The following is a 27,295-nucleotide window of genomic DNA, read 5'->3' on the forward strand; positions in this document are numbered from 1 at the left end:
TTCCTGGTTGTTTGTGTGTGTGTGTGTGTGTGTGTTTGTCTGTTTTTTCTACGGGAGATTTAAGGTGTGCTTTAGTGGAGAGGTTTGTGTAATGGAAGCGTACCCTTCGGGGGTAAAAATGATGGGTGGTGCCATTACCCCACTATTGTTGACAAATAGCTAAATGACTGTGTGTGTGTGTGGTGGTGGCGGCGGCTCAGTTTGGCGATCACAAGCTCTATGCTTTATCCTGTAAAGACATGACAAACCAGAGGAAGAAAAAAAAAACACACACACACATACCCGAGTGAGAGGGAGTACAGAGCTCAGTAGCTGGGGAAATGATTTCTTTTCCAGTGTTTATTTTTGCCTCCGTGTGTGTTTGTGTGTGTGTGTACCCGCGAGGTAAACGTCCACGCGGGTGTCCAGTCGGTGTGTGCAGTGTTCATCACCGCAGAGGAGCCAAAGGCCAGCTGTGGTGGCCGCTCCGCCGATGTGTGTGTGATGTTGACCGAGCGCAAACTGGAAGAGGTGTAGGTATTTAAAGCCTGCCTATGTGTGTCGCTGTGTGAATAAAGTCACTCTTCACACACAAACACACACACACACACACACACACACACACACACACACACAACCCACTGCATGATGAGTCAGTGTCAACACCAAAATCCTACCTGATCATTGAAAATAAATCAAATCAATATTGGAGAAAGGGGTTGGACGTGGAGAGATCACACCTACCAAACCCCCGTTTCTCTTTCCCCTCACCTCACCACCTCACTTCTCTCCATCTCTCTCTCTCTCTCTCTCTCTCTCTTTCTCTCTCTCTTTTCCTTCCCTCTTTTTTATCATTTCTTTTCCTCTCTCTTCCCTCTCCCCTGTCTCTCTTTCTATTCCCCATCTCTCCCTCTCCCAAATTCAGAAGTGCTTTATTGGCATGACTAAATCATGCATTTGCACTGCCAAAGCAAACATACAGATGTTTGGACAACCATATAGAACATGTATGGAACACACACACACACACACACACACACACATATATTCCCTCATCTCCCACCTCTCTCTCTCTCTCTCTCGTCTCCCATTATTTGGTCATTGTTGGGTGTTGTATGCGTTATCTTGTACATTGTACTGTGCTTGTCATTGTACTGTTGCTGTCCTGTGCTGTATGTTGTCCATGGTAGCAAACTAGTTTCCCCTTTGGGGATTAATAAAGTTATATATCTCTTTCTCTATCTCTAAAAATCCCCCACTCTCTTTCTCTCTCAAACTCATCTCTCTCTCTCTTCTCTCTCCCAAACTCATCTCTTTCTTTCTCTCAAACTCCTCTCTCTCTCAACCTCATCTCTCTCTCTAAAACTCATCTCTCTCTCTCCCTCTCTCTCTAAAACTCATCTCCCATCCCTTTCTCCCTGCACATCTCCCTCTGCCCCCCTCCTCCAGGTGGTGTGGGGTCCAGGTCTGCTTTTAATAAGGCTGCTGCTGCGGCGGCTGATGCTGCTGTCAGGGGTGGTGAGTCCCTCTGAGTAATGACCATCTCAGTGGCAGCCTCCTGACATGCCCCCTCTGTACCAACATACACCCCGCTGCCCGCCTCACACACACACACACACACACACTCTCTCTCCCTCACTCCCCACTGCCAGGCTCAACACCTGCACATACCCACACACACACACACACACTCACCACAGCCAGCCTCTACGCCTGCACACACACCTGCGACTGTAGCCCTCACCGGCCCCCCGACACACACACACACACACACACAGCTGGACTGCTTTATTACAGAAATGAGAGGAGAGGAGGTAGGGGGGGGGGGGGCTGGTTTAATAACGGTGGGGTTGGCGGCGTATTGAGCGGACGGCAGATGAAGACGAGCAGTATGTGCTGCGCGGCGTCCCCCCCCGGCGGGCCTTTGAGCTAAGATCCAACCCCATTCAAATGACTCACTTGTTTTTGTTTGGCAAACGAGCCCAAGGGGACAGAGTAAGGGGGTACGCTAGCGGGGGCGGGGGTGCTGATGCAGAGGGGAGGGAACAATATTGGCAGCGTTGTTAATAAAAGTAGGAAACTGTGGCAGCTCAGGGATAATATGAGCACGCTGCCCATCGAGCAGCCCTGATGTTGAGGTGAGCTGAAGAGGGAACACACAGGCCTTGGGAGTACTCCATCAACCGAATGTGTTGGCTTCACTCCCCACATAATGCTTTTACATAGCGTATCACCTTGAGAATGATAATGGCATTCTTAGTTATACTCTTTATAGACATATAAGACATGTCATGTACATTTGGTAGCCTGTTCAGTGACCGTAAGTAGGCTATGCCAGTGGGCTACATTAAATCTGATGCAAGCCAAAGATTTAATTCTGTAGCCTGTATAGCCTAGGCTACTAATGATTAAAACCGCTTCATGTGTTGATGATTGTTCATGAATGTCAAATCACCTCTGTGCAACACAGATTAAATATTAAATGACAAATATATTAATTAAATATATATTAAATGAAGCCATTGCATTTCAGATAATTATGTTTCACAAACACTTCAGGCAGAACTATGAGACAATAGCCTATATTAGTTGATACCAATTTTATTTATGACCTATTTATTTATGACACCTAGCCAATAATTTGGAGTGAACCCTTTAATTTATAGCCTATAATTTTGAATAGCCTATGCCAATGTTGTTTTGAGGTTATATTTATTCATTCAGTCCTTTTGTTCAAGAGTGAAGAAAATCAAACTTGCAACTCGGACCAGTAAGCACGGCTGTGCCCTTGAGCAAGGCACCTAACCACTCACTGCTCCCCGAGCGCTGCTGTTGTTGCAGGCAGCTCACTGCGCCGGGATTAGTGTGTGCTTAGTGTGTTTTGAATTTCCCCTAGGGGATCAATAAAGTATCTATCTATCTATCTATCTATCTGCTTCACCTCACTGTGTGCTGAGTGTGTTTCACTAATTCACGGACTGGGATAAATGCAGAGACCAAATTTCCCTCACGGGATCAAGAGTATACTTATACTTACTTGAATAAACAAAGGCAGGATGCAGCTAACTTGAGTTAATGGAACGGCTTCAGCCTCAAGTAAGTCTACGCTAGTTCAAGCCAGGCTATTTCTGTTAAGCGCCGCCTTTATTAGCGACGTTGATGGAATACCCCCCCGGGGCTCTACCTGCCCTCAAACACTGGACAACACGGCGGCCAAGAATGGTGCAAAGATGCAGGTTTGCGTAGGAGTCTGTTAAGCCTCGAGTGAGGGGAAGTGTGTGGGTAGACGTGGATTGGAGATCTGTGCCTCTTCTACACCAGCGGTTAGTGCCAGCTCCCGTGGGTGGTCATGTGACCATAGCTGTAAAAACAGGCTCCCAACAGGACTTGGCCTGTATAGATTTAACACTATAGATTTAACTCGACTGAGTTGGGACAAGAAGACTGCTAATGGCCGCCAGCGCTCTGGTGCTGTGAGAGTGTCCTGGTCTCGGAGGTCAGGCGTTGCGCAGGTAGGAGGGAGTTGCAGGAGCACCTGTTTTAATCACTCCTCGACTGTCCGTCCACAGGGGTCAGAAAAGCCATCACAGCGCAATTGTCCTCCCACTGCTTCTCGAGCCTCCACACCGCCGCACACAGAGCTGGAGCAGACAGCCTCCATCAGCAGTCCGACATTCGGTGATTTATGCAGAAAATGAGATGGAGATGGATCTCCTACCAGACACACAAGTGGAGCTTTTTTTTTTACAGAAGGCGGCTTCTCAGAAATAAGCTCCGATTTAGAAGTTGAATGACTTCAAAGTGTAAAATTCCATTAAGGGGTTCCTTGGAATAATGATGGGAGTTTTTAACTTTTTTTCCAGGTTTACCCTTTTGTACAGTAATAGAAATGGTAATTAAGTGGGCACAATCCAGAAATCTTCCATCTATTCTGCACTTCCAATTCATCTTTTTTTTAATGAGTACACAGACACACACACACACACACACACAGTAAAAGCTGGGAATAGGAATGTGTAATGGAGCAGCAGCAGCTGCTCCAGCAGGGGTGGACAGGAGGAAGGAGCTCCCCTGTGCAGAGACGAAGGACAGGAAGTGGCCCAGTGTTTCCTGGTTATTAACCAGTGTCACTGGAGAGCCACACAACCCACTGGGCTGCAGAAGGCCTCCATTTCGGCTCAGGTGGTGGTCTCACTCCTTCTCGCCTTCTAAATGTGTTTCCTCCGTTTTGGATCAAGTGGTGGTCTCTCTCTCTCTCCTCGTCTCCTAAGTGTGTTTCCTCCAGGCTCTCTACCATTCTGGCTCAAGCGACAGTATGTGTGTGTGTGTCTGTCTCTGTCTCACCTTTTAAATCTGTTTATGCCGGCGCTCAGGCAACTGTCGTCCAGGATGCATTGCACTCGGTGGATAATGACCATAACACAATCAATTGGCTCAGCAGGGATCAAGTGAGGGTGGGATAAGGGGTTCAGGATAATTCATACTCCCTCCCCCAATATATGGCAGATTAATGGATAGTAGCCGCACCATTCTCCCCCCTCTGTATTGCATTATAGTTATATGTGGCTCAATTACTTCCTCTGTGGCTGCATTGACTTAGCTTGGGGGGGGATGATTCATTGTTTCCTGACCGCACATAACATAAAGCAATGACGGTGGATTTGGGGGTCCAAGAAAGTGTGGTTTAATATTGATTTAAAAAAAATGAAAGGAACGTGTAGCCACAAAGCACTGCGCTATACAGTCACAAATGCAGCCCCTGGGCATTAGTTCTGATTGTATCTTTACAGCGGCCCAATTCTTAAACTGTCCAGCCACCCCCTGACTACTGTTAAAATGCTTATTAGACGTGCAGGTAGCTCATCGATGGCCTGCCTCATTTAGATGTAAAAATCAATCCAGACAAGGCAGTCCCGTTTTGAGGCAGTGTGTATCTGATGGTTGGAGTCAATTATTGCTCTCTAGTGTGGTCCAGTATAAGAAAGGTCCACTACTATAGAACAGTACAGTAACACAGCAGGCATTTTTGGGGGGCCAAGCAGCGAAGCTGCGTAGACACCCATTGGGTTTCTACATTTTCTTTTTACACTTCCGCCATGGGAGTCTTTGGCAGCCTATAGAATCATTGAAATCCCCGAGCTGAGTTCAACGCACCTTCCGATCTCTGCCATGAGAGATTTCATGGCGTATTGAATTTTTGCAAAAGCTAAACTAAATTTTCACAGGTCACAAATTTTGTCTGATCGTCTCCAAATTTGAAACACATGATTTTCAGACCATGCCTTACACATGCATTACTTTCTGGAGCAATTTTCAAAATTGTTCGCCAGTCACAGCCAAACAGGAAGTAAGCTCTTTTTTTATCCTTTGTTTAACCAGGATAGTCACATTGAGTCTCCTTTCCAAGTGAGCCCTGGCCAAGAAAGGCAGTTTCTTTTTTTTATAAAGAAAAATGAAAATATATCAAAAGGCTGTGTAAAAGTATCTCAGCAACTCTTTTAAGGCCCCGTCCACACGGAGACGCTTTTTGGGTTAAACGCACCAGTTTTGCTTCGTCTTGGCCGATCGTCCAAACTAATCCTGTAAACGCACTGCCCTAAACCGCACTTTTTTGAAACCTGGTCCCAGGGTGGAAAAATCTGAAACCGTAGCCCTTGTGAGTTCGTTTGGACGGCGAAACCGCATATCCTTGATGATGTCATCGCCACACCTTAGCTGCCCTAGACTTGACACTTTATAGTATTGCCTAACAATACTAGTTTTCATACATGACATTACCTACGATTACACTCAGTAGGATAAATATCACAACTGGTGCTGCGCAGCGCCAATAGGTTATGACTTGGTGGACTGAACACTGGTGGACTGTTGTAGTCAGAAGTTATTAGGGAAGTGCAGTGTAAGTTTAAATTAATTTGTGCGTAGTGCCGGTGTCATTCATTTATTTTACATGTAAAATTTTACATTACATAAATGCATTCATAGTCTAGTGAAGTCAGATATGAGCATACAAAGATGCTTAGAACTCATGTTAAGCCTATGGTAGATGCGCACTAAATGCGAATGCGCGATTTGATGCAGGCAAAAGTATCGACTGTTACTAACGAAGGTATTATAGCAATATTATAAATGTGGTGACGGAATAGCCTAGAACCCAAGTAGGCTACGCCTAGCCTTAATGTGAATCGCGGACTATCCTACAACCAAAGAAAGTAAAGGAGATTATGTGTACCTGCGTTAGCCAAATAAAGGATGGGACTGCATCCTTCACAAACCGTAAAAAATTAAGTTTATTAGTTTTACAGTTGACTACAATTGACAGTTCACTATAAGTCCACACAAACAATTCTGGTTTCCTTGCACTAGCCATTTTCGTTGTAGCCTACGTCTGTTTGTATGGCCTACACAGCGCGCAAGCTTTGGTCAATTTCTGTAACAAACAGTGCCACCTATAGGCCTGGGATATGAAATAACGTGTTGAGATGGATCCGTTTGGACGAAAATATTCTTGATACGGTTCCAGGGAAGACTGAGGGAAAAAAAGGATCGGTTTGGTACGTGTGGACTAGGCCTAAGTATCAAAACCAAACTTGGTACATGGACTTTGAACCCCATTAGGAGGATGATCAAGAAATTTGGTGACCTTTGACCTCTAGGGGGCAAAAAATCCATTTTGGCTTGTAATTGTTGATGTGTTTGGAATTTAAACTTACTATTGGTGTCTGTCAATGCTGTGGGAGTTCTGAAGTCGCCAAACAGGACGTGACCTTATATCTCAGCCATCTTTGGTTGTTTGACATGAAACCTGAGGTGCATTCAAATTTGGCAAACAGTGGCGAACATTCATGGTGAACATGTTTTCTTTGAACAGTTAAATTTGAACCATTTGGTGTTACCATTCCATTGTAGCGGTAATTGCATTGTTACCTTAGTCAAACTCGCGTCCAGTTCCGCTGTATGTTCGCGGAGAACTACCTCCTCAGACTGTTTGCGATTGTTTGCAAAAAACTCGAAAACTTAGCGAAAACTCAAGGCTAACAGAAAACTGTTTGCAAACTTTAGCAAATGTTCGCCTATGTTTGTGAATTTTGAACACACCTCTGGTATGAAAGTTGTCACTGTTTTAGGGGTGGTGGTAGCATAATGGGTAAGGAGCTGGGCTAGCATGCAACATCCAGAAAAGTTGTGGGTTCAAATCCCAGTTTCCACTTGAGCAAGGCACTTAATCCTGAGTTAATTCAGGGGCGACTGACCCTAGTATTAACTGGCATATGTACTGTAAGTTACTTTGGATGAAAGTGTCAATGGATTAAAAACCAAAGCTCTGAACTTTAGTGCTCAGGACCAACATGGCCCTGAGCCACATTCTATAGTAGAAAGATGATTATTATTTTACTTTCATCCAAAGCAATTTACAGATTACAGTACAATTGATGTAGGAATTCATGGTTAAATGCCCTGCTCAAGATCACAATGGAGGCAGCCGGGATTCAAACCCACAACTTTTGTGGCTGCTGCATGCTAACCACTTCCCTTATCCACTGCACTGGCACCACCCCAAACATTGGGCTTTCCAGAAAAAAATAGATGATTAACAGGTATGCTAACATTTTCTTGAAATTAGTAGCCACTATAAGACTCTAGATAGTTATCAAACTGTTAGAGTCAGTAGAAGCATAGTGGCTGAGGAGCTGGGTTACCATATACAAGTCAGAAAAGTCGTGGGTTCAATTCCCAGTTGCCATCTCAGCAAGGCTGGCCCTTTTAATAGCTGACATATAAGTTGCTGTGGATAAAAGTGTCAACAAAGGTCTGAACTTTAGTGGCTCAGAGCCACATTATATAGTAGAAAGATTGTTATATAGTAGCATTTAGCTTTTATTCAAAGCAACTTACAGCGCAATTGCTGTAGCCAATATCCCTGGAGCAACTCGGGGTTGGGTGCCTAGCTCAAGACCACAAGGGTGGCAGTCGGGATTCGAACCCACAACTTTTGTGGCTGCTGCATGCTAGCCATATCCCTTAGCCACAACACTAGCACCTCCCCCAAGTGAGCTCCGATCCCATGCAGGAAAAGTTCAACACTGGGCCTACCAGAAGAAAAAAAATAGATGGTTAATAGGTACACTAAAGTGACACAATTTGTTAAAATGAAGTTGTTGCTGTAAGACTCAGAACATCCTGACCTGGTTAAGACTCTGGTTGAGTGATGGTGGTTGGAGTCTGGGGAATTCGCTGTGTGTTCAGCCACTCAAACCAGCTGTGGAGAATCGTCCCACTTACACACAGTTTCATCTTTAATGAACAGCATCTCACCTGGGACAACCACTCCTGCTCAGAGACCTAGAAATGCAGTGTGGGTAAGGACCAACTTCATGTCAGATGTCAGATAGACTGCCAGAATGTCAGACTCATCAGAGGTGGCAGTATGAGTTAATGTATTTTTTTTTCTTAATGATGACATTTGACTGTATATTTTACTTAATGATGACATGAGTATGGAATATGTTATAACCATTAAACATATACAATAAAAATAAAAAAGTAATTTGGACTTAAAATGAGGCACGGTAACATGCTGAGCCTCATCTACTGTTGTTCGGCTGTGTCTCTGTTCCTTGTCCCTGTTTGCTGAAGAAGGCAAGTTAGAAATGAAAGCTTGGCAGATGAGTCGTCATGGGTCTCATATGTCTGGCTCTTTTACGAGGCATGCACCAGACTTAACGGATGGCGCCTCTGCCAACTGCACACTTTAAAGTTCTACATAATTCTCTTTCCAAAAGGTATGTGTAGATACCTTGTTCTTGTTACCTTATCAGTCATTTAAAATGTTCGAACCTTTTAAATAAAACCTTATGAAGTTCAAAGTGGAACTTTTTCCCCTTCTTTGGTGTAAGCCCTGTGTCGAGAAAAGTTAATTCACCAACGTTTGAGTTTTCAACTTTTTCTTATGGCCATCCACCATACTTGCTGTGCTATCATTCATTTTTTTCCCCCAGCACGACGGTGGCCATTTTGCCAGCAGTTGGCCCACTTACGGCACCTCAATCCCCCCCCCCCCTTGGTTGCAATGCATAAATAACCCAACTGGGTCACTTTGCAGCTGTAATTAGTTCAAACGTCAAAGGCCCGGTGAATAATTGATGAAACGAGAAGCGGCTCACAATCTGCTAATCACCCGGGTATGTGAGAGGGGACAGCTTTAAATAAGCGTCTGGAGAGAGTCACACACACATGGGTGACCGGAGGGAGATGTTTACACACAACTCCAAGGATCACAGTTAGATGGATAGAAAGATAGATAGAAGACTTGGCTTGGTTCCATCGAGGATAAGGGCCCAATCACAGCCCAATTGGCCCCAGGGTCTACTCCTGTTTTAGACCAGTCTGATTTATGTTGCTGATCCAATAACTGCAGTTTCTCTGACGTGAAATATGTTCAAAGAGGCTGTTTGCCGTTTATCAGGGAGAAACACAAAGTCCTGGTTGCTTTGTTTGAGGAACGCCAAAGTCTCCGATGTGCGTCATTCAGGTGACGAGACGATCAGAGTCGACATCAATCTTCAGAGGTATTTATATCTGCCTCCCGTTTCTGAAGAAACAATCCACTCATTCAACTTTCTGCTCTGGCTGCCAGTCTCTGCCTACTACAAATAAACAACAAGAAATATCCTCCTACAGGTTAAAATTATACATCAGCCCTACAGACACTGGGCTTGCACTTTAACCAATATTTGTATGCTACAATTTTGGTTCACTATAGCTCTACTTCATGTAAAGCATCCTGAAGTAATATGTAATAAATTGTTTATTAATTGCAGAGTTAAAAGAGTGGCTATGATTATAATATTCAGGCTTCCCACTCTGTCTAATGTAAAATTCCATGACTTTTTCCCAACAAAAAAACTGAATGTCCATGACCACTATATAATGAATGGTACTAACCTGAAATGGAAAAAGATAATAACCCGATAAACATCAACGCTGAGTCAAAATATATTTGTATTAATGTAGTTTGGCGAGTAAATTTTAAACTGCTACAACAAAATAGCCTGATATTCCCTCCAAAATGATAAAATTCCCTGACTTTCCATGTCTGGAATAGAGATTAAAATTCCATTATTCCAGAAATTCCATGACCTGTAGGAATCCTGAATATTGCATTATATATTATACACTAATATTAATAATATGCACTTATGCTATTAATATGAATGTACAATAACACAATTATATACAATGTACACACAATAAAGCATATTATATAAAGAAAATGTACATGTGGTAAAGGTTATTAACATGTAATAACAGGTGGGGTACATTATTATTACCTCTGTAAGTACATTATAAAAAGGACACTTTAGCATATAGTGGGCTCCTGTGTCTGTGGTCTGTATGTGAGGAAAGCCAGCAGCAGGAAGCCAAGAGGGGAGGCCACGGTCGCCATGGTCACCTCATCACTCCTGATTGGTTAAGTGACAAGGGATGCGGTCTTGGAGCGGTGGTCCGTCTGAGGAAGCCACATGAGCGGGCGAGAGAGGTCCTGATTGAATCAGTAGGAGAGAGTGTGTGTGCGCGTGTGATTAAATCACAGGGTCTGGGGAGGGTGTCCATTTTCAGACAAACCTCATTTGTTCCCTCAGCCTGCGCGCACTGCCAGTCTAGGAGACGCGGCCACAGAGAGTATGGATTTCCACTCGCTCGAAAGTCGCCCTCGGAAAAAAAACAGAAAGAGAGCGAGAGAAAGAAGGAGAAATAGCTAGAAAAGTAGAACGTTTTTTCTTTACAGCAACAACTCTGACTCCTTTCTCCACGGCCCTATGCTCTCAGCGTGACTGTTTGTTCCCAGGCATGAGAAGGCACTCGACGATAAGGCGAGAAGGCTGCCAGCGGTTTCCGACTCACACTTTATTTCAGAAAAAAAAGAATAAAAACATTGTTATCCATCATTGCTTGAAATCATTACTAACAACACAAGTGAATTTACTTAGTCTCAACACAGAATTCTGACAACCATGAACACCTTGTCATCATCTTAGTATAAAACAGACGCTTAACTGGCTAATGAGTCCTCATTACAGAAAAATTATTGCGAAAGCATGCGTAAGAATAAATAGACTTGTTTGACGCACGGAGCTGCAGCACACACGTCACCCGGGTGAACTTCTTAACAGTCGCTCACCTTCCATTCCGACCACTTTCTCAAAAGCTGAAGAAAATGGCACCTTGACCTGCCAGGCTTCAGCTATACATGAGTTGGTGAAGTGTACAAAAAGAAATATGCCTCTCAGACCCCCTGCAATTTAAGTTAAGAGAGAGCTATCAGATGTATGCGAGATCTTTTTTGGGGGTGCAGGCAGGCAGACAGGCAGACAGGCAGCCTCCTGTTGTGTATAAGGGAGAGTGGCAACAATTCACCTGCCAAAGTGGCTTCATCTGCACTTTCCCACTCCAAATGGCTCTTCTCTGAAAGTTACACCTGTTCTGATGGCATTTACCTCCAAAAAAAGCCCTAGGAGCAGCAGCAGCTTTTAGATAATGTAGAAAATGGCTTCAAAGCACTACGTCTGTCCAGGAGAAAGGAAGAAGGGCCTGAAGGCATTTGCAGATATTGGCAGAGGCACTCAATCACAATTCTACTGGAGGTAGCCAAATAATTATTACTTCAACGAGTAGGCTAGGCTACTTTTCCCCCCCAAGAAAGCTGCTGAAATTAGCCAGGTTTGAGTTGGGCGACAAATTTACTTTTAAGTATGCACGATGTTTGCTAGCCTGGGAGTTTTGGGCGTGGAAAGTGGACCATCTTATTTCCGTGCGTTTACCTCTGCAAAATGTGGCCGAACGCAAGCACCTGGCGGGACGCATTTACAGAGCTATGAGCACAACGCCTGCGACACAGCCTATTAATCAGTCCGTATTCTCCGAGGACAGCCAGGCGTCGGCTGAGTCCTGAGGACCAGTTTCTTTATCCATCTGCAGGTCGGAAGCAGCGCTAGCACCGGAGCCGCAGATCTAACGCAGACGCGGGAGCATACTTTGGGCTTAAGCACCTCGATGTATGGCTTCGGCTAGCGCAACTCAACATCTCCACCCAGAGGCACCACAATGAACTACAGACCCGTGCGGCCGGTTTACATGAGGCACAGTTGCAAACCCTTTTGAGTAAACCCATCAGCAATCTCACATAAATAGATTGGTTCAAAACTACATAAGCATTTATGTACAGATTCGCAAAGACAGATAATCCTTTTATTTATTTATTTTACAAATATGCCTTTATAAAAAACATGGCTTTCCATGTGTATTCCAAGTAATACCCAACCAAATTAAGCTAAGCAAAACACCACAACCTCAGTTTGGTTAATTGGGGGCCAAGCAGCGAAGCTGCGAAGCCCCATTGTGTTTCTATGATTTCTTACTATTATTATTATTATTTAACATCTTTCTTCCGCCATGGGAGTCTATGGCAGCCCATAGAACCGTCTGGTAAAAAGTTGTGAAATTTGGCACACCGATTGGGGACAGTCCCATGATTAATTTCACCAAGTTTCATGTCGGCTCCTCGAGGGCTCTAGCGCCACCAACAGGCCAAAGTTGGACGTGCGTTCACGCACGTAACTTTTGACCTGTTGATCCGATTTTGAAAAATGAGGTACCGTTGGAATCCTTGGACCAAGCCGAGTTCAACGCACCCTATGACGTCATTTTCCGCCATGATGGATTTTCCGCCATATTGGATTTTAGTGAAAGTGAAACTAAAACTTCACAGGTCACAAATTTTATCCGATCGTCACCAAACTTGACACACATGCTCTTCAGACCAAGCCGCACAAAAGTTATCACTTTTCGTCTTCGGAACTCAAACCGTTTGACCGTAACAGCCAATCGAAATATGCGGCGAAGCCGCCAAACAGGAAGTGAGCTCATATCTCAGCAACCCATTCATCTATCATAACCAAACTTAGTCCATGGACTCAGGACCCAATCAGGGGGACGCTCAAGAAATCTGGTGACCTTTGACCTCTAGGGGGCGCTGTAATTAAGAAACATGCCTTTTGGCCTGTAGCAGCAGTTGTGCTTAGAATTAAAATGCACTACTGGTGTCTGATAATACTGTTGGAGGTCCTTAGGTCGACCCAAGCCAATTTGTGATATCATCGTAATTGATTCGGCCGCCATATTGGATTTAATCAAAAACACGTACAAGTTTTCGCAGGTCACAAATTTCATCTGTTCTTCACCAAAATTGGTAGAGACCATCTTCAGACCATGCCTGATGAGTGCATTGCTTTCTGGAACAATTGACAGAAGCATTGACCTGTACCAGCCAATCGAAATTTGCGGCGAAGCCGCCAAACAGGAAGTGATTTCATATCTCAGCAACGCTTTCATGTATCAAAACCAAATTTAGTACATGTACCTCAGACCCCATCGGGAGGACGCTCAAGAAATTGGGTGACATTTGACCTCTAGGGGGCACCGTAATTGACAAAAATGCATTTTGGCCAGTAGTTGCTGATGCGCATTATTTTGCAATGGAAGTCAATGGCAGCCCATAGAACCGTCTGGTAAAAAGTTATACAATTTTGCACACTAATTGGGGACAGTCCAATAATTCATTTCACCAAGTTTCATGCCGGCACCTCAAGCGCTCTAGCGCCACCAACAGGCCAAAGTTGGACTTGTGTTTACGGACGTAACTTTTGACCTGTTGACCCGAATGGCAAAATGAGGTATCATTGGAATCCTTGGGCCAAGCCGAGTTCAACACACCCTATGACGTCAATTGTTGACCTCTATGTTTAAATCACAGCAAGTGTGATCATATCTCAGTCAATCTTTTATTTTTGATGTGAAACTGATGACAGCGAGTTCCATCCAGTTAATTCTAATGCGTGCGTGCAAGGGTGGGGCGGGGTGGGATGGGCAGGGGCGGTTGCGGCGGTGGGCTGGCTGGGGGAGGGGGCGGCGACACTCAGCCCTGGTTCAGCCCCACAAAATCAGTTATGTTTTGATGTGAAACTTGACCTTGTAACTCAGCCAATCTTGGGTTGTATGGCATGGAACTTGCTGTGACTGCTTAAGGCTATATGTCTGATGCAACGGCATTGACTTACATGGTTAATCTGGCCTGCTGAACTAACTGCTTGGCCCCCTCATTGCTGCTTGCAGCTATATTATTACTTGAAATTCACAATTTTAAACAATTTACAAAAATATAATAAAATGGCACTTATCGCTTTTTGTAAATTAACCCTTGATTAAAAGTGTCGTGACAAGATGTGTAATTAAACATGGTTTAATGATGGTGGTTCCATCTAGGGCTTTTGTGGTAGGGATTTCACGATGGTATACTCGTTTATTTGACTTACTTTCAAAAAAAGTAAAGAAAAAAAATATTTTAATACTCATGAAAGTACTTAATTAGATTAAATGTAATATTACAATTTAAATAATTACATTAATTAGCAGAAAACAAACACGTCAGGTCATTGAGATGGTGTGAGTCTGTGTGTATGTGTGTAATGGGAGAGTGTGTGTATGGTGTGGAAAGACAACACACACAGCCCAGTTCACTGAGATGCATATGGTTTATTCTCATTGAAACACTGGACATCAAGATTTTGGGGACAGTCTGTTTTAAGCTACACAAATCCTATGTGGAGTAAAATCACTAGTAGCACGTTTCACAAACCCACAAATGAACAGAAATGCGTCTGAATAACATTCAAAAACAATCAAGAATCTGCATATTAAAAGGAATAAAACATTAGGCTGTACCCAGAATCATGTTTTTTTTTTGTTTTGTTTTGTTTGCATGGTGCGAATGGGGGGCTTAATTAAAACAAAGTCATCTCACAATTCTTTTTTACTTCCCATCTTGGGGGTGACACTGAGCGAAGCTCTTCTAAAATGCATTTTTATAGACAAAAAAAGAAAGAAATGAAACTCTTGTAAACGTAATTTAAAAGTCTGACTGTAATCTGCTAAAGAGTTTTAGGCACTACCTTTGGCATCCAGTTTTACGGTCGTAAGTCTATGAATTCGCCAAAAAACTTACAAGCCTCCTCCCCCCCCCACACACACACACACCTGGAACATGAACCTGTTTGGGACTGACAGACTTTTTAGAACACCACGGCCCAGTTCAGAACACTCTCCCTGCCCTCCAGGGCCACCCCTCGGGCATCCACGCTGCCCGTCTGGTCTCCACTTCTCCGGCCACGCTCCGCTTCTGCCACAGGTCAAACCGCGAGGCTCGCCTCGGCGCGCTCGCTCGCTCGGCTGGCATGTTTATTGCTGTGCCACGTCGGTGCCCCTCGGGTGGAGAGGCTGTATGTCAGTAGTCAAAGAGGGGCAGTGCGCGCGGAAGAGAGGAGCGGAGCGGAGCGGAGCAGAGCAGTTCCGACTGGGCTTTTTCCGTCCCGGTATCGTTAATAGCAGCTGAGCGGATGATCGGACCCAGAACACGATGCTGAAGATCTGCCCTAAAAAAATTCACCATTGGACCAACATAATAATCTTGTGTAGATATGTTTGTTTGTTTGTTTGTATGTACGTACGTGCTTATGTAATGTATATAGACTTTTTCTTTTTTCATATTTTTTTGTTGTTACATCCTTAAGCATCTCCAAACCTGAGCGTTTGAGGAATAGAGTTTAGAAATACAAAAATGCGCGAAAAACAGTTTCTCCTCTTTTGCACGTCTTGTAAACAGTCATCAGAACTCGAAGTTCTCCCTTTGATTGGAACAAGCACAAACGGTATAAAACATCTCATTAAATGAAACCGAACCACGTCTTCATCTTGACCACGTCTTGACCTGAGTTCCAACAGCTCGAAGAAGCAGTAGATCTAGCAGGAAGCCTCGTCAGGTGGAAATACTTCACATATTTTTTTTTTTCCAGAGTAGCATTTGACTATCTATATTAATATATTTATATATATAGATTTTTTTGTTGTTGCGAGACGCAGTTTCAGGTCAAGATTTGTAAATGCGGAGGTTACTCATTTACTATGATAAAGAAAAAAAAAAAAAGAAAAACAACACAATTGTGTATGTGTATGTTTTAACTCTGATAAATGGAGATAAATTAAAACTCGCAGGGTTTCTCTTTTTCTCTCACTTGACTCGCCGTCTTTCTCTTCTAGATCTAGAAGTTCATTTGCTGGGCACTTAGCAAGGAGTCGAGCATGTTGAAGGTATCCTCGTAGTCCATGTGTTGGCCGTTAAGGGCCAGCGAGGCGTCGGCCCCATGACCTTCGCTCTGCTTCTTATCTGCCTTCACTAAGGTGCTCAGGGATCCGTACGCGGCCTGGTGTGGCAGCCCCGTGGCGGGGAAGGCCGCACCAAGCCCGGCGCTCTGGCACAGCACCTCCTGCTGGACGCTGGCGGTGCTGCCGCTACTGCGGTGGTGGGAGGATCCGCCAGAGCTCTTGGAGCTGCGGCTGGACTTGGACGAGTGGTGGTGGTGGCCGTGGTGTGCCTGCGACTGCTGGTGGTGGCCGTGGTGACCGGAGGAGGAGGAAGAGGCGGACGAGGCGTCGCCGTGGCCGCCCAGGGACAGCACGCCGCTGCTGGAGTGGGAATGGCCGTGTTTGGACTGCCGGTGGCTCGAGTGCTCCCGGTGCTTGTCTCTGCTCTGGCGCGGGCTGGCGTGCTTGCTCTTGCCGCCGCTCGAGCCGCTGCCGGCAATGCCGCCCCCGGGGACCTCCAGGCCGCCGTAGCCGCCCGAGGAGGAAGAGGAGGAGGAGGAGGAGGCGGCGTGCCGCTCGGACACTTTGATCTTCATTCGGAGCTCCTCCTGGCTGCCGCCTCCGCTGCCGTTCTCGGCCGCCGGCAGCCGCCGCTTCAGGCTCTTGGATGACGACCTCGAGGAGGAGGATGACGAAGGATCGGCGCCGGGCACCGCGTATTTCACCCGCACCGACCCGTCGCCGCCAGAGCCCAGCGCTTGCAGGTGACCGCTGCCACCGCTACCGTGGTGGTGGTGCGCGTGTTTGCGGTGCGGTTCCGGCTGAGCTGTGGTAGCCGTGGCCGAGGCATCGCTGCGCTCTGCCTCGCGGCGTTTGGCCATGGCGAGTTCGGCAGCCTGCTTCTCCCGGTACTTGTCCAGCGAAAGCCTCATGGGCGCGGGGGCTGGGGGTGGCGGAGGGGGCAGCGCCGCCTGGTGAAGCAGGGGCTGCTGGGTAGCCAGAGGCCCGCTGAGGGTGTCCGCCTTGAGGCTGTAGACGTCGGACGCCTGCGCTGAGGAAGCTGGGAATGGGTAGGCGGACGCGGGCAGCCCCGCCATGCCGTTGAGGGAGAGCGACGGCGCTGAGCTGGACGGCAGGTCCAGCTGGAAGGAGGAGGTGGAGGAGTTGGAGAGGTCGGAGAAGGCGCTGCTCCGCATGTCCAGCAGGCTGTCCAGCGAGCTGTTCTTGGCCAGACACAGGCCTTGGAATGAGGAGTCCGCTGACGACGTGTCTGTCTTAGTCTTCTTCGCCGCTTGGTTAGCCTACACAAGGAAGAGGGGGGGGGGGAGGGTCTTAGTGCTATTCATAAGAAGGATTTCTATCCAGTTATCACGTAACTTATTAACAGCAACTCATTTTCCACAAATAGAGCTGATTAATGATTGAAAGATTATAACATTACACCATATGCCCAAAGGGGGTTCTTCTATAACTAAGCGCAGCACAGAGGACAGACTGGCTCATGCCTCTGCTACGTACCCTCCAGTTCCTGATTCGCTTCAGTCTGCTGGGGGTCTTCTCCAGAATCTGAAGGAACTCATGAGTCAGTTCTGCACCAGAGAGCAAAGACAGAGTTAGCATGGCATGGGTTCTCCATGTCCGACACTAAGGCACTTCTGTGTCTATGTCTGATGGTTGTAAATGGTGTGTTTGGTACTTAAGATAGGACTGTTAATGTGAAGCATGTATGAAGCATCATGGTGGTGGTAGTAGTGGGATGTTGTGTGTCAAATGACAAACTATAGACCTCAGCAAAAAAAGTGTTAGAAAGAGTGATACTAAGCATGCATTTAACTGGAGATGAAGATAAACAAATCATCTGGACTTCAGTGCTGCAGAGATGCCTAATGAAGGCCTTTTAGGATGAAACCCTGCAGTATAGGGCTGAACGATTCATTCATTTTTAATCAAAACCGCAATTAGGAAACCAATGCAATTAGGAAATCAAAGGCTGCAATTAATCCTGGAGCTCATGGCTCTTGATTGTTTGGGAGTATTTTGCTACTTCCAGTCGCAACACGATGAAAATGTACCTACATTTTAAAAAGCACCATAGGCAGCAGTACAATAAATGTACATTGAAAAAGGCAAGCAAAATAAGTGCTGGTCCTGCCTAAGAAGTCATATTTAATTTTTGTATGCATCATATAGTCTTACCAACTTTTTTAATGTTTACTGTTAAATTTAACTTTGCATTGTTGTTATTTGTATGTCGCTTTGGACAAAAGTGTCTGCTAAATACCATAACCATAGTGAATATTGAACTGAGGCTTTACTTTCAAAAATGATATTGCACATTAAATCACAACAACATCTGTCAGAAAAAAACGCAGGAAGATATTTCCCCCAAATCGTTCAGCCCTATTGCAGCAATCACCTCAAGTGTGGGGTGCCACGTACAGCACTTCAGCCTATTAAAGCTACAGAAGTGTTCAGAACAGAAGAGACATCAAATTAAAACGAGAGCGAGCGATCAAAAGACTTAGAAGACGACTTACGGTCGAGGAGCTCGAGCGTGACTGAGGTGTCCACGTACTCCCACCAGTGCTTGCCGTCAGAGGAGATGGGGATCTCCCAGTTGGACCACTTGCAGGCCAGATGGATGCAGACGCAGGCCACCACCTGGGGACGGTGCTGCAGGCAGAACGTGGTGAGGTGGAGACTGCAGCGCCGCGGAGGCAGGACGGACAGAGGGCGGAGCGGAACATGCAAGAGAGGTGCACAGACACACAGAAGGGGACGGGAGCCGCTCCGTTAGTCCCCGAGGCCACCACTGGCTACTAAATAACAATTCTACAATCTCAACAGATTCACCTGCATGGCATAATAATTTAACAATAAACACAAATCGTCAGCATATAAAATGGTGCTATGACCTTTTGTCACTCTAAACATCTATTGTGTCTGCTTATATGATGTAAGGTGGAGCTACTGGGTTTATGGAGCATATGTATTGAGTGTCTGCTACGTGATACTGGGAGAATAGCAAAAACGTCAAACTAGCTGCCAATCAGAGATAGAGAGTTGGGTAAGCACATGGCAGAACACTCATTTCAACCCAACACCTCATAGAGGGGATTTTACTACGAAATGTGATTAGTGCTGTGTTGAGCCTGAAGTCAGAGGTGCATTCCAATTGGGCAAACAGAGACAAATTTGTTGTGAACGCATTTTCTTTGAACTTTTAAATCGCTTTCAAATAGTTCGCTTGAAACTTTTTCACAAAAATGGCAAGCAACAAGGCAATCGGCACAGATGTTGGTTTCTGTTTGCCAAATTTGAACACACCTCTCTGGCTTTGAGCTTTAAACATACCACTAATCTCTCTACATAGCGTACCCCTCAGGTCTATACGGTTTCCATAACACTGGCATTTGGGTGTTTATTTTAAAGGACTGCCAGGAGACCTCCCACCCAGTGAACTTAAAACGACCCCCCATGTTGTCCAAAAGCAACATATTGGAGGCATGGAATATGGGTCAACAATACTGATGGAGGACTTGGAGATATAAAGGCACATCCTGGACACAGGCTGGCCTAAAGGGGGCCAACCTGGTTTAGTCTGGTCACAGAGAGATCCACAGAGAGCATGTACAATGTCTGGACATGGATTCGCACAGCGCTCCGGCGTTTCAACAGAGGCTGGCCGAGGGCTACATGATTCCAGTGGAGCCCAGCTTTGGGGATTTGTTTTTTTGGAGGTCGAATTGACAGCAGGGACCTTGAAGGCTTGTGAGAGTGACCGTGAGAGAAATCCGGTGGACAAGAGAACCCAATTCATTCATCTCCCCTTTCACACACACACACTCAAAACACGGGCGCACAGTCTGGCAAATAACCAGCGGTTCATTGTTAACGAGCCAATTAATAGAGAAAGAGAGAGAGAGAGAGTCTCGTTAGGATCAAATTTACTTGAAATCTTTGCTTTCCTTGCAATCCAGACACCGTACAACTGCTGTGCTGTCACAGATATAAATCATTTTTTTCTAAATCAACAATCTCACTAATAAAATATCTATGATGTTATTCAACTAATTAAATTAGCAATTTGAAAAAAAAAAAATCGTATTTTCCGGACTGAAAGTCAATTTTACTAATGCCTTGTTAACTATGCCATACTGGGATGCATGTGCGTTTAAGTGTGAAACGTAGCAAGCGGCAAAATAAAACTTAAGGGGAAGTAAACAGCTTGCACGCTTCTCAAGTCTAACTTTATCTACACATATCCACACACATCCATACCACTTCCCCAAGGATTAACTTGACTAAATTTATACAACTTGCATTCATAAATGTTATGTCAGTTACATTTACACAAAATGTATGCATTCTGCGAGGAACTAACCATAACATGTTCAGCTCGCGGAATTTAGATCTGAAAATACAAAACAAGCTATTGAAGAAAACGTGTATAGATAAAAATAAAATAAAAAAAAACACAAAAGATTTATTTTTTAAAAATGCCAGTGCTTCCGTTAGCTTTATCTTGTTTTTAGGTCGACACATACACTAATAGACCCAGCTGTTTGTATGGTTGCATCCAACTGATCATTTTAATGCCCGCAGACACACTTACATGGACTGTGCACTTACTGGAAACTGCTTCTATAAGAAACTGAATAGATGAGGAGGGCTCAACTGCACACGATACTCAACCGAAGCCGATTCTAACCAGTCTGGCCCTGCCCCACCAGACGCACTTAGCAGTCGCAGGCTATCTATGTCCCAGGCTGCAGTCAGTATGACTCGCATATTAACTCGGAGTCAGGATTAAGGGAGAGTGACTTAAGTCCGGAAAACACAATAAAGTTCCTTCTCAAACGTTCAATTCAAATGATCAATAAAATATCAAATATTGATTTATTATACGTTTTATAACTATACTAGCTACGCACACGTATCACACACACACAAGCTTTTTTCAAAATGATTAAATTATTTAAATTTCATTAGCGTGAAGGAAATAAAAAAGGGAATGTCTTGTTATACTTACCGGGACAATCTCTAAGTTAACACCCTTGCAACCTTTAGCAGATATTCAGGCTACCAATTGTGTCATTAGACCTATGCACTCTGAACCAAGCAACGGGAAGCTCAATAGCACCACTACACTTCACTATGGGGCATACGGCCCTTCCGCGCCAACTCCAGACCCTCGTACTTTACACCGCACTGCAGCCAGGGCCGGTACTGACCCACCCACCGCCAACACACACGTGGACACACGTGCGTGCGACAGCCAGGGGGGTTTCCCAGGGGCCCTGGCGCAAGGAGGGTGTTGGACGCAGGAAGGCGTACCCTGCGGAACAGGAAGCTATAGTGTGCCATCATAGTGCAACAAAGAGGGTCAGGATAACAACCTGTTGGTAGCCATGAAATAGGAAGTCTGGGCCAAATCCTTGCTCGCTGTGGAAGCAAAACAAAAAGGAAACATGACTCCAAAGCAACAAAATCATTTATATATAAATATATAAATATGTATGTTACAGAGGTTCTAGAAAACAGACTCTCAGCTGTCTGTATAATACTGTAGAGGATCGGAACGATCGGGATCACCACTAGACCACCTATGTGTCACTTTAACATTATGTGTTAAGGTCGTGTAACCGTGGTGTAAGAAAGGGAAAGAGAAAAGTAAAATGCTCTACCTCGGACTAGCTGGGAACATCTCACAACATCTGTGTGTGGATGCTCTATTGTAATTTCAAACCCTGGAATATAATACAAGGTTAGAGCACACCGTTTGCCCATTCGTCAAGAAATAAAACACAAGTTGGGCGTCTAGGTCTAAGGAATGACGCGTGTGCCCAGACAAGAGAGAAGTAGTGTGTGGTAATACTCACCGAGTGTTTGGAGTACAATCGTTTCTAGAAGGACCAGCTCTTGAGCTTGCTGAAGGTATGCCTGGAGTCCAACACACACAATCATTTTAGTAATGCCACACCACCAAGCCACATTGTATTCATGTAGTGCTTTTTAAGGCGCCCAAAATGCTTCACAGTGAAAGGGGAACCTCACTAACAACCACCACCACCACCCTGGTTCATGACAACACACTTTTTCACTTCACTCAACCCATTCTTATTCTTTACTTGGATATGAGACACATCTCCCTACCATCTCTGAGGATGACCCCCCCCAAGGTGACAGGGTTGGGGGTCTGAGACGCCAACCTGTTCCGAACAGTGTTCCCCCATCTAGGGAACTCCTCGGATTTAACACACTAGAGACTCTAAGCGCCACCAGAGACGGGGACCCAAGATCAATACACAGAGTACTACAGTGACCCTGACTGGGTTGATTATTCATAAGAGACAAATCTCCTGTGATATGCACAGAGGCTGTTTCCCGGAATATCAGTATTGTATTAACTATGCAGCTTATGTAATTCCCGTTGTCATGGTTGACCATCTGGCTCAATTGATCCAGTGTGATGTAATGTCTTAAATTTGCTGTTTAGGAGGTAAAAAAAATATTAAGGCATGGACTGAACTGAAATAGGCTTGGTAGAATACAATGTTCATTTTTCAACTTTGTTTCCTGAAGCCATTCTCTAAGTTTAAATTTGTACAATATACCATCAATGCATATTACTTGGAACAATATACAATTAATGCGTATTAATTAGAACAATATGTCATTCATATAACCACATGATGGTTTACTCTTCCTTCTACATTCTAAATTGAAGGCTTAAATCCCTTTTTGGTCCAGAAAAAGCCATGAACACTTCTATGCGTCTGGATACGCATCTGTTAAAGCATAACCTAGTTTACATCAACCTACAGCCTACTTCTGTTACATTTCCCAGAGAAGTAGGAATAAAAGTAAAACTAGTACACTACATACAATTGACAGAAAATGTGCAACTGCTCAAAGGGGAAAACAGTAAGGGCCTCAATTTAGATATCAAATCACTATTCGGGAAAATATTGCTCTGGGTCGTAGACTACAGTACATGACTGGATTTCTTGTACAAATAATGTGTTTCTTACAAGACAACTCTACACTATAATTAACATGCAACTTGGCCAGCTTTATATGTTGGGTAAATACGACAGTCCTTGAATGGGTCAAATAAAGGTTTTCTGTAAACACCTCTGTGTCAACTGCACTAACAGATTAATAAAACGAGAGAAACCAAGCCAGGACAAAAGCTTGCACATTATTATGTGACACTGTAACCTCTGAGAGCTTGTTTACGTCACTTTCCCTCAACTCCGCAATGCAAGAGACTTGGTGGCAGCGAAAACATTCAAACAAGACAAGCAGCATTCTCCCGCTCACTACAAACATGCACGCACGCACGTACGCGCACACACAGATCAGATACACTAAAACACCAACTGTTCTCTTTCCTGCTAGATCCACTGGGGCCCCAGAAAACCAACTGGGCAAACGGAATTGTCACATACATTGCTCTTGGTGTCCAAAGGAGGGTCTTGTGGGTACAGGCAGGCGTGGGACACTTTTATAACGTGTTCAAGCTTCCTCGGCTGCTCTTCCACCTTCGCAGCCAAGAACAACGTAGTGGGCGAAATTATCTGCCAAAGGAGAAACAATGCAAAATGACCAAACCAAAACTCCACCAGAGTGCCATCCCAGACAGAAAAGGTGTACAAAGCAGACTAATTAGTTATCTGTTTAACAACACTGTAATAAATCTGTCCTAGCAATGGCAGTTTAACTTTATACATTTTCACATAGACAACAGAAGCAGTTTAACATAAAGATATAAATAAATAATAGCTTGTTTACGGAGCCTGCCAATTCTGATACATTTCACTTACATTTCTATGGAACTTCGTGAAGGAGTGGAGCATATAAAATCTGTGCATGTAAACGATAGCAGTGTTGATTGTGAGCTGAGATCTGGGGAAAGGGTGGTTAGGGGCAATAACAGCACTGAACGAGTTGAAACTGTTACCCAGCAGAATATCTAAGCATACACTAAAGCAACTACGGTCCAAAGATTCAATATGACTAAAGATTTCCGATCAAGCAGAGACGACTCTTAAGACAATGGTCCTGCAGACACATTACATTAACCAAATATACATCAAAATGTGCAAACTGACGCATTTCTCACTTTGTAATCTCCAATATTGACAACTGCGACATGAATTTTCAAGCACTACGTTATGTAAGAAATTTGCTAGATTGGGTCAGAAACCGGGTAGCAGGCCCTGCTAACAAATGTAACCTATGCTAGGCCGCTAGCTAGGACATCAAATACGCAGCATTAGCCGACTAGCGAGATACTATTGTCGTGAACTGGCGAGATCAGGTTATCAAAATAGTCTTGCTAGTTTATGTGATTGGACATAACTTATTTATGACAATATAAATCAAATTGGATTTTTTGCCCGCTAATAGCGACCCAGATCGTTAAATAAATCATAAACTTTCACCCTTATAAACCGGCTACGGCTAGCCAACAAAATGTATGCACCACGGCATCTCCATTGTTGCTAGCACGCCATTTCGACATTGTGTCGATAGCCAACCTAGCTGGTTAGCATTGCTCGCAGGCTAATATAAAGAGGCCACGGACATTGATCTTTAAATCAAGGACTTCATCACAACATTTTGCAATACAATAACTAAAATTGTCGATTTTTGCCGTTTACACAAATCCACTATAGAAAGAGCCAAATTCGATGCAATCAGACGACAGATTTCGACGCCACATCATCCACAATGTTGAGGGCGATGTTTCAGGCGAGGCGCCATGAGCACTGCGTATGCCTGGCTAAAGAGCTAGCACGAATGCGTCTTTCATATCTTAAAGAGGATACACATTGAGTCTTTGGCCCATGTCCTGAATAAGATTCGCAGCTTGCTGGCGGTAAGATAATTCCCTGTCCGGCTCGATTCCACTGCGACGGGACGGCGTATTTTCCAATTGTTCAGGGGTGAAGAGCCATTTCGAGGAACCCCGGTATACAGCCGCCATGTTCGTCCCGGCGCGCCGACGTTCTTCTTCCTCACACAAATGACGCAAGTATGTTTAGAGGCCGCGCATTCACGCGCATCAGGCTGCCACCTACTGTTCGGGAGAGAAAATGGAGACGGGCCTGCGGAAAGAACATGCAGATTAAAAGAAGACATACCGGATTATATGGCATACCTGTCAACACTCCCGTTTTTCCCGGGTTTCTCCCGTATTTCAAGGTCATCTCCCAGCACCCTCCCGTTTTGTTATTTCTCCCGGAAAACTCCTGTAATTTGCATGGCCATCAAACTTCATTTTAAAATCATTGATCCATTCAGGTTGCCAGATTGTGTATGAAATACACCCTACACATACACGATCACTTAGTTTCAATTTCAACCGTTTTGTCATAGGCTAAAACCTGGCAATCCAAAATCCAAATAAGGAAGCGGGTGCCAACTGCGCAGCCTGAGTCTCGTCGTAAGCAAGCTGGCTAGTTGAATGGCCTACTCCAGAACTAGCTGTTGTGAAATTGTTGGGAATTGATTAACACATCACATATCACATGTTCCCTCGGAACCAAATCTGACAGATCACAGATCCGGTATAAATACTGACCCCCCCCACCGAAAAAAAATCTCCCGTTTTTGGAAAGCTAAATGTTGACAGGTAGGCTCTGTTATATGGACAGACACCCACACCATTGTTACTTACTATTTAACACACACATTAGTTTACAACGTCAATACAAATAAAAAAAATACATTAAAACATTGGTGGTATTTTCTCATGTCTCTCCCATTTCAAGTCTGCAGCAAATAGATTTGTGGACCTCTAATCAATATGTGAACTGCTGGTTTTACTGTAACTAAACTGTCAATGAAAATGGAAGTAGGCCTAGATCATAATTTAGCTTAATCCAATATGTAGGTAAGGTTCAGGTAAGAGACATCTGCCATAAACAATGTATGACATTAAAACAAGTTCATGATGAATAATGCATATATTTGCTTTGTTAATAACATATTAATAACATTTAATAACATTTGACTGTCCTTTAACCAAGAGCTGATGTATTCTTGCTGTACTGATGTCTGTTCTTCTGCAGCCATTCAGAGGATGAGCAGAAACATGCTGCTTAAATGAGGGATAATTTTGCATTAAAGGTACAGTCTCTAATACACCCATACACTTTTGTCATAATCAGTGATTGTGCTAAAACTTTAGTCAAGTCAAGTCAAGTCAAGTCAAGTCAAGTCACTTAGCACATTTAAATACAACAGGAGTTGACCCAAAGTGCTTTACATGGCAAAAGAGGTTGGCCAAGACAGTTAATACATGGGGGCCAGGGATACACAGGTCTGACTATAATGCATAAAATGAGTACGAAGAAAAACAATATTACAGGGGTAGAATTAAGAAGAAGCACAATTTCAACAAAGATTAGATCAATAGGTAACATTAAATTATATAAAGTAGGAAACAGTAAAATAAAAGTGGAAATTCAAACAAAGTTAAAAGCAACAAATAAGTAAAATAAAAATAAATAAAGCAAGACGTAGATAAAATAAAGTAAAACAGGTAAAAAAAAAGAGTGAGCCATTTAGCATTTGCTCAGTCCTGGGAGTGGTATAATTTCATTGGCTGTTGAGCACAAAACATTTAAATTTCACTAAACTGAAACACAGATTTCATCTTTAAATCTTTATAGCTCTGTATGAAAACCTGTCTCAGATTTAGAGAGAGAGAGAGAGAGAGAGAGAGAGAGAGAGAGAGAGAGAGAGAGATGTCAGCTGCAGTGGGAGAGACAGTGGCAGTTAAAGATTAAGAAGAAACTAACAGATGGCTTTTTAGAAAAGACCTATTCTTCTTGACTTACAATCTGCTCATTTACTGTTAAACAGCCAATGTAATATATTTTGGGGGACTGTATTTTCCATGATAATTAGGCGTTTTTCCACATTATTTTGCTTTCATCTGCATGGCTGACTGCTTAGATGTTGCAGTTTTATCAGGACATTGGAACTGAAGCTTCTCGACATTTTTCTCAGATCTCTGTTGTGTATTTGGCTCGAGAGGAATCGGTCCTGAAAAGATCACAGGGTTCTCTGTTCTCCCTTTCTCTTTCCATCATAAGACATGCAA

The 27,295-nt window shown here is 44.2% G+C and overlaps 1 protein-coding gene across 4 annotated transcripts; it reads right to left on the reverse strand.

The window, feature by feature from the left end:
- Positions 1–14,551: 14,551 nt before the first annotated feature.
- Positions 14,552–25,262, reverse strand: ccnt2b (cyclin T2b). 4 transcript variants are annotated; one of them, XM_042080919.1, is made up of 10 exons: positions 25,014–25,262; positions 24,006–24,087; positions 23,631–23,759; positions 22,059–22,119; positions 21,864–21,926; positions 21,576–21,621; positions 20,561–20,590; positions 18,714–18,877; positions 17,695–17,765; positions 14,552–17,477 (listed from the first exon to the last, which is right to left on the reverse strand). In XM_042080919.1, exons 1-10 carry the CDS (start codon positions 25,169–25,171, stop codon positions 16,134–16,136), a joined length of 2,148 nt encoding a protein of 715 aa, XP_041936853.1. In that variant the 5' UTR covers positions 25,172–25,262; the 3' UTR covers positions 14,552–16,133. The 4 variants fall into 4 exon arrangements, 3 of the variants coding, with proteins under 3 accessions (XP_041936853.1, XP_041936854.1, XP_041936856.1); XM_042080920.1 differs by lacking the exon at positions 20,561–20,590 and having other exon boundaries at positions 25,014–25,260; XR_006026818.1 differs by lacking the exons at positions 14,552–17,477; positions 17,695–17,765; positions 20,561–20,590 and having other exon boundaries at positions 18,743–18,877; positions 21,209–21,621; positions 25,014–25,258.
- Between the last annotated feature and the right edge of the window lie 2,033 nt (positions 25,263–27,295).

Source organism: Alosa sapidissima, chromosome 23 (assembly GCF_018492685.1).
Source record: "Alosa sapidissima isolate fAloSap1 chromosome 23, fAloSap1.pri, whole genome shotgun sequence".
Classification (NCBI taxonomy): domain Eukaryota; kingdom Metazoa; phylum Chordata; class Actinopteri; order Clupeiformes; family Clupeidae; genus Alosa; species Alosa sapidissima.

Bases quoted from the DNA above. Each gene is read 5' to 3' on its own strand.
- ccnt2b (XM_042080919.1), bottom strand. From the start codon at position 25,171: ATGGCGGCTGTATACCGGGGTTCCTCGAAATGGCTCTTCACCCCTGAA. The intron at 24,088-25,013 runs GTATCCTCTTTA...CCCTTTCCCCAG, and splicing joins ATGGGCCAAAGACTCAATGT to ATCTCAGCTCACAATCAACA. The intron at 22,120-23,630 runs GTATGTGACAAT...GTTGGACTCCAG, and splicing joins CTTTGGACACCAAGAGCAAT to GCATACCTTCAGCAAGCTCA.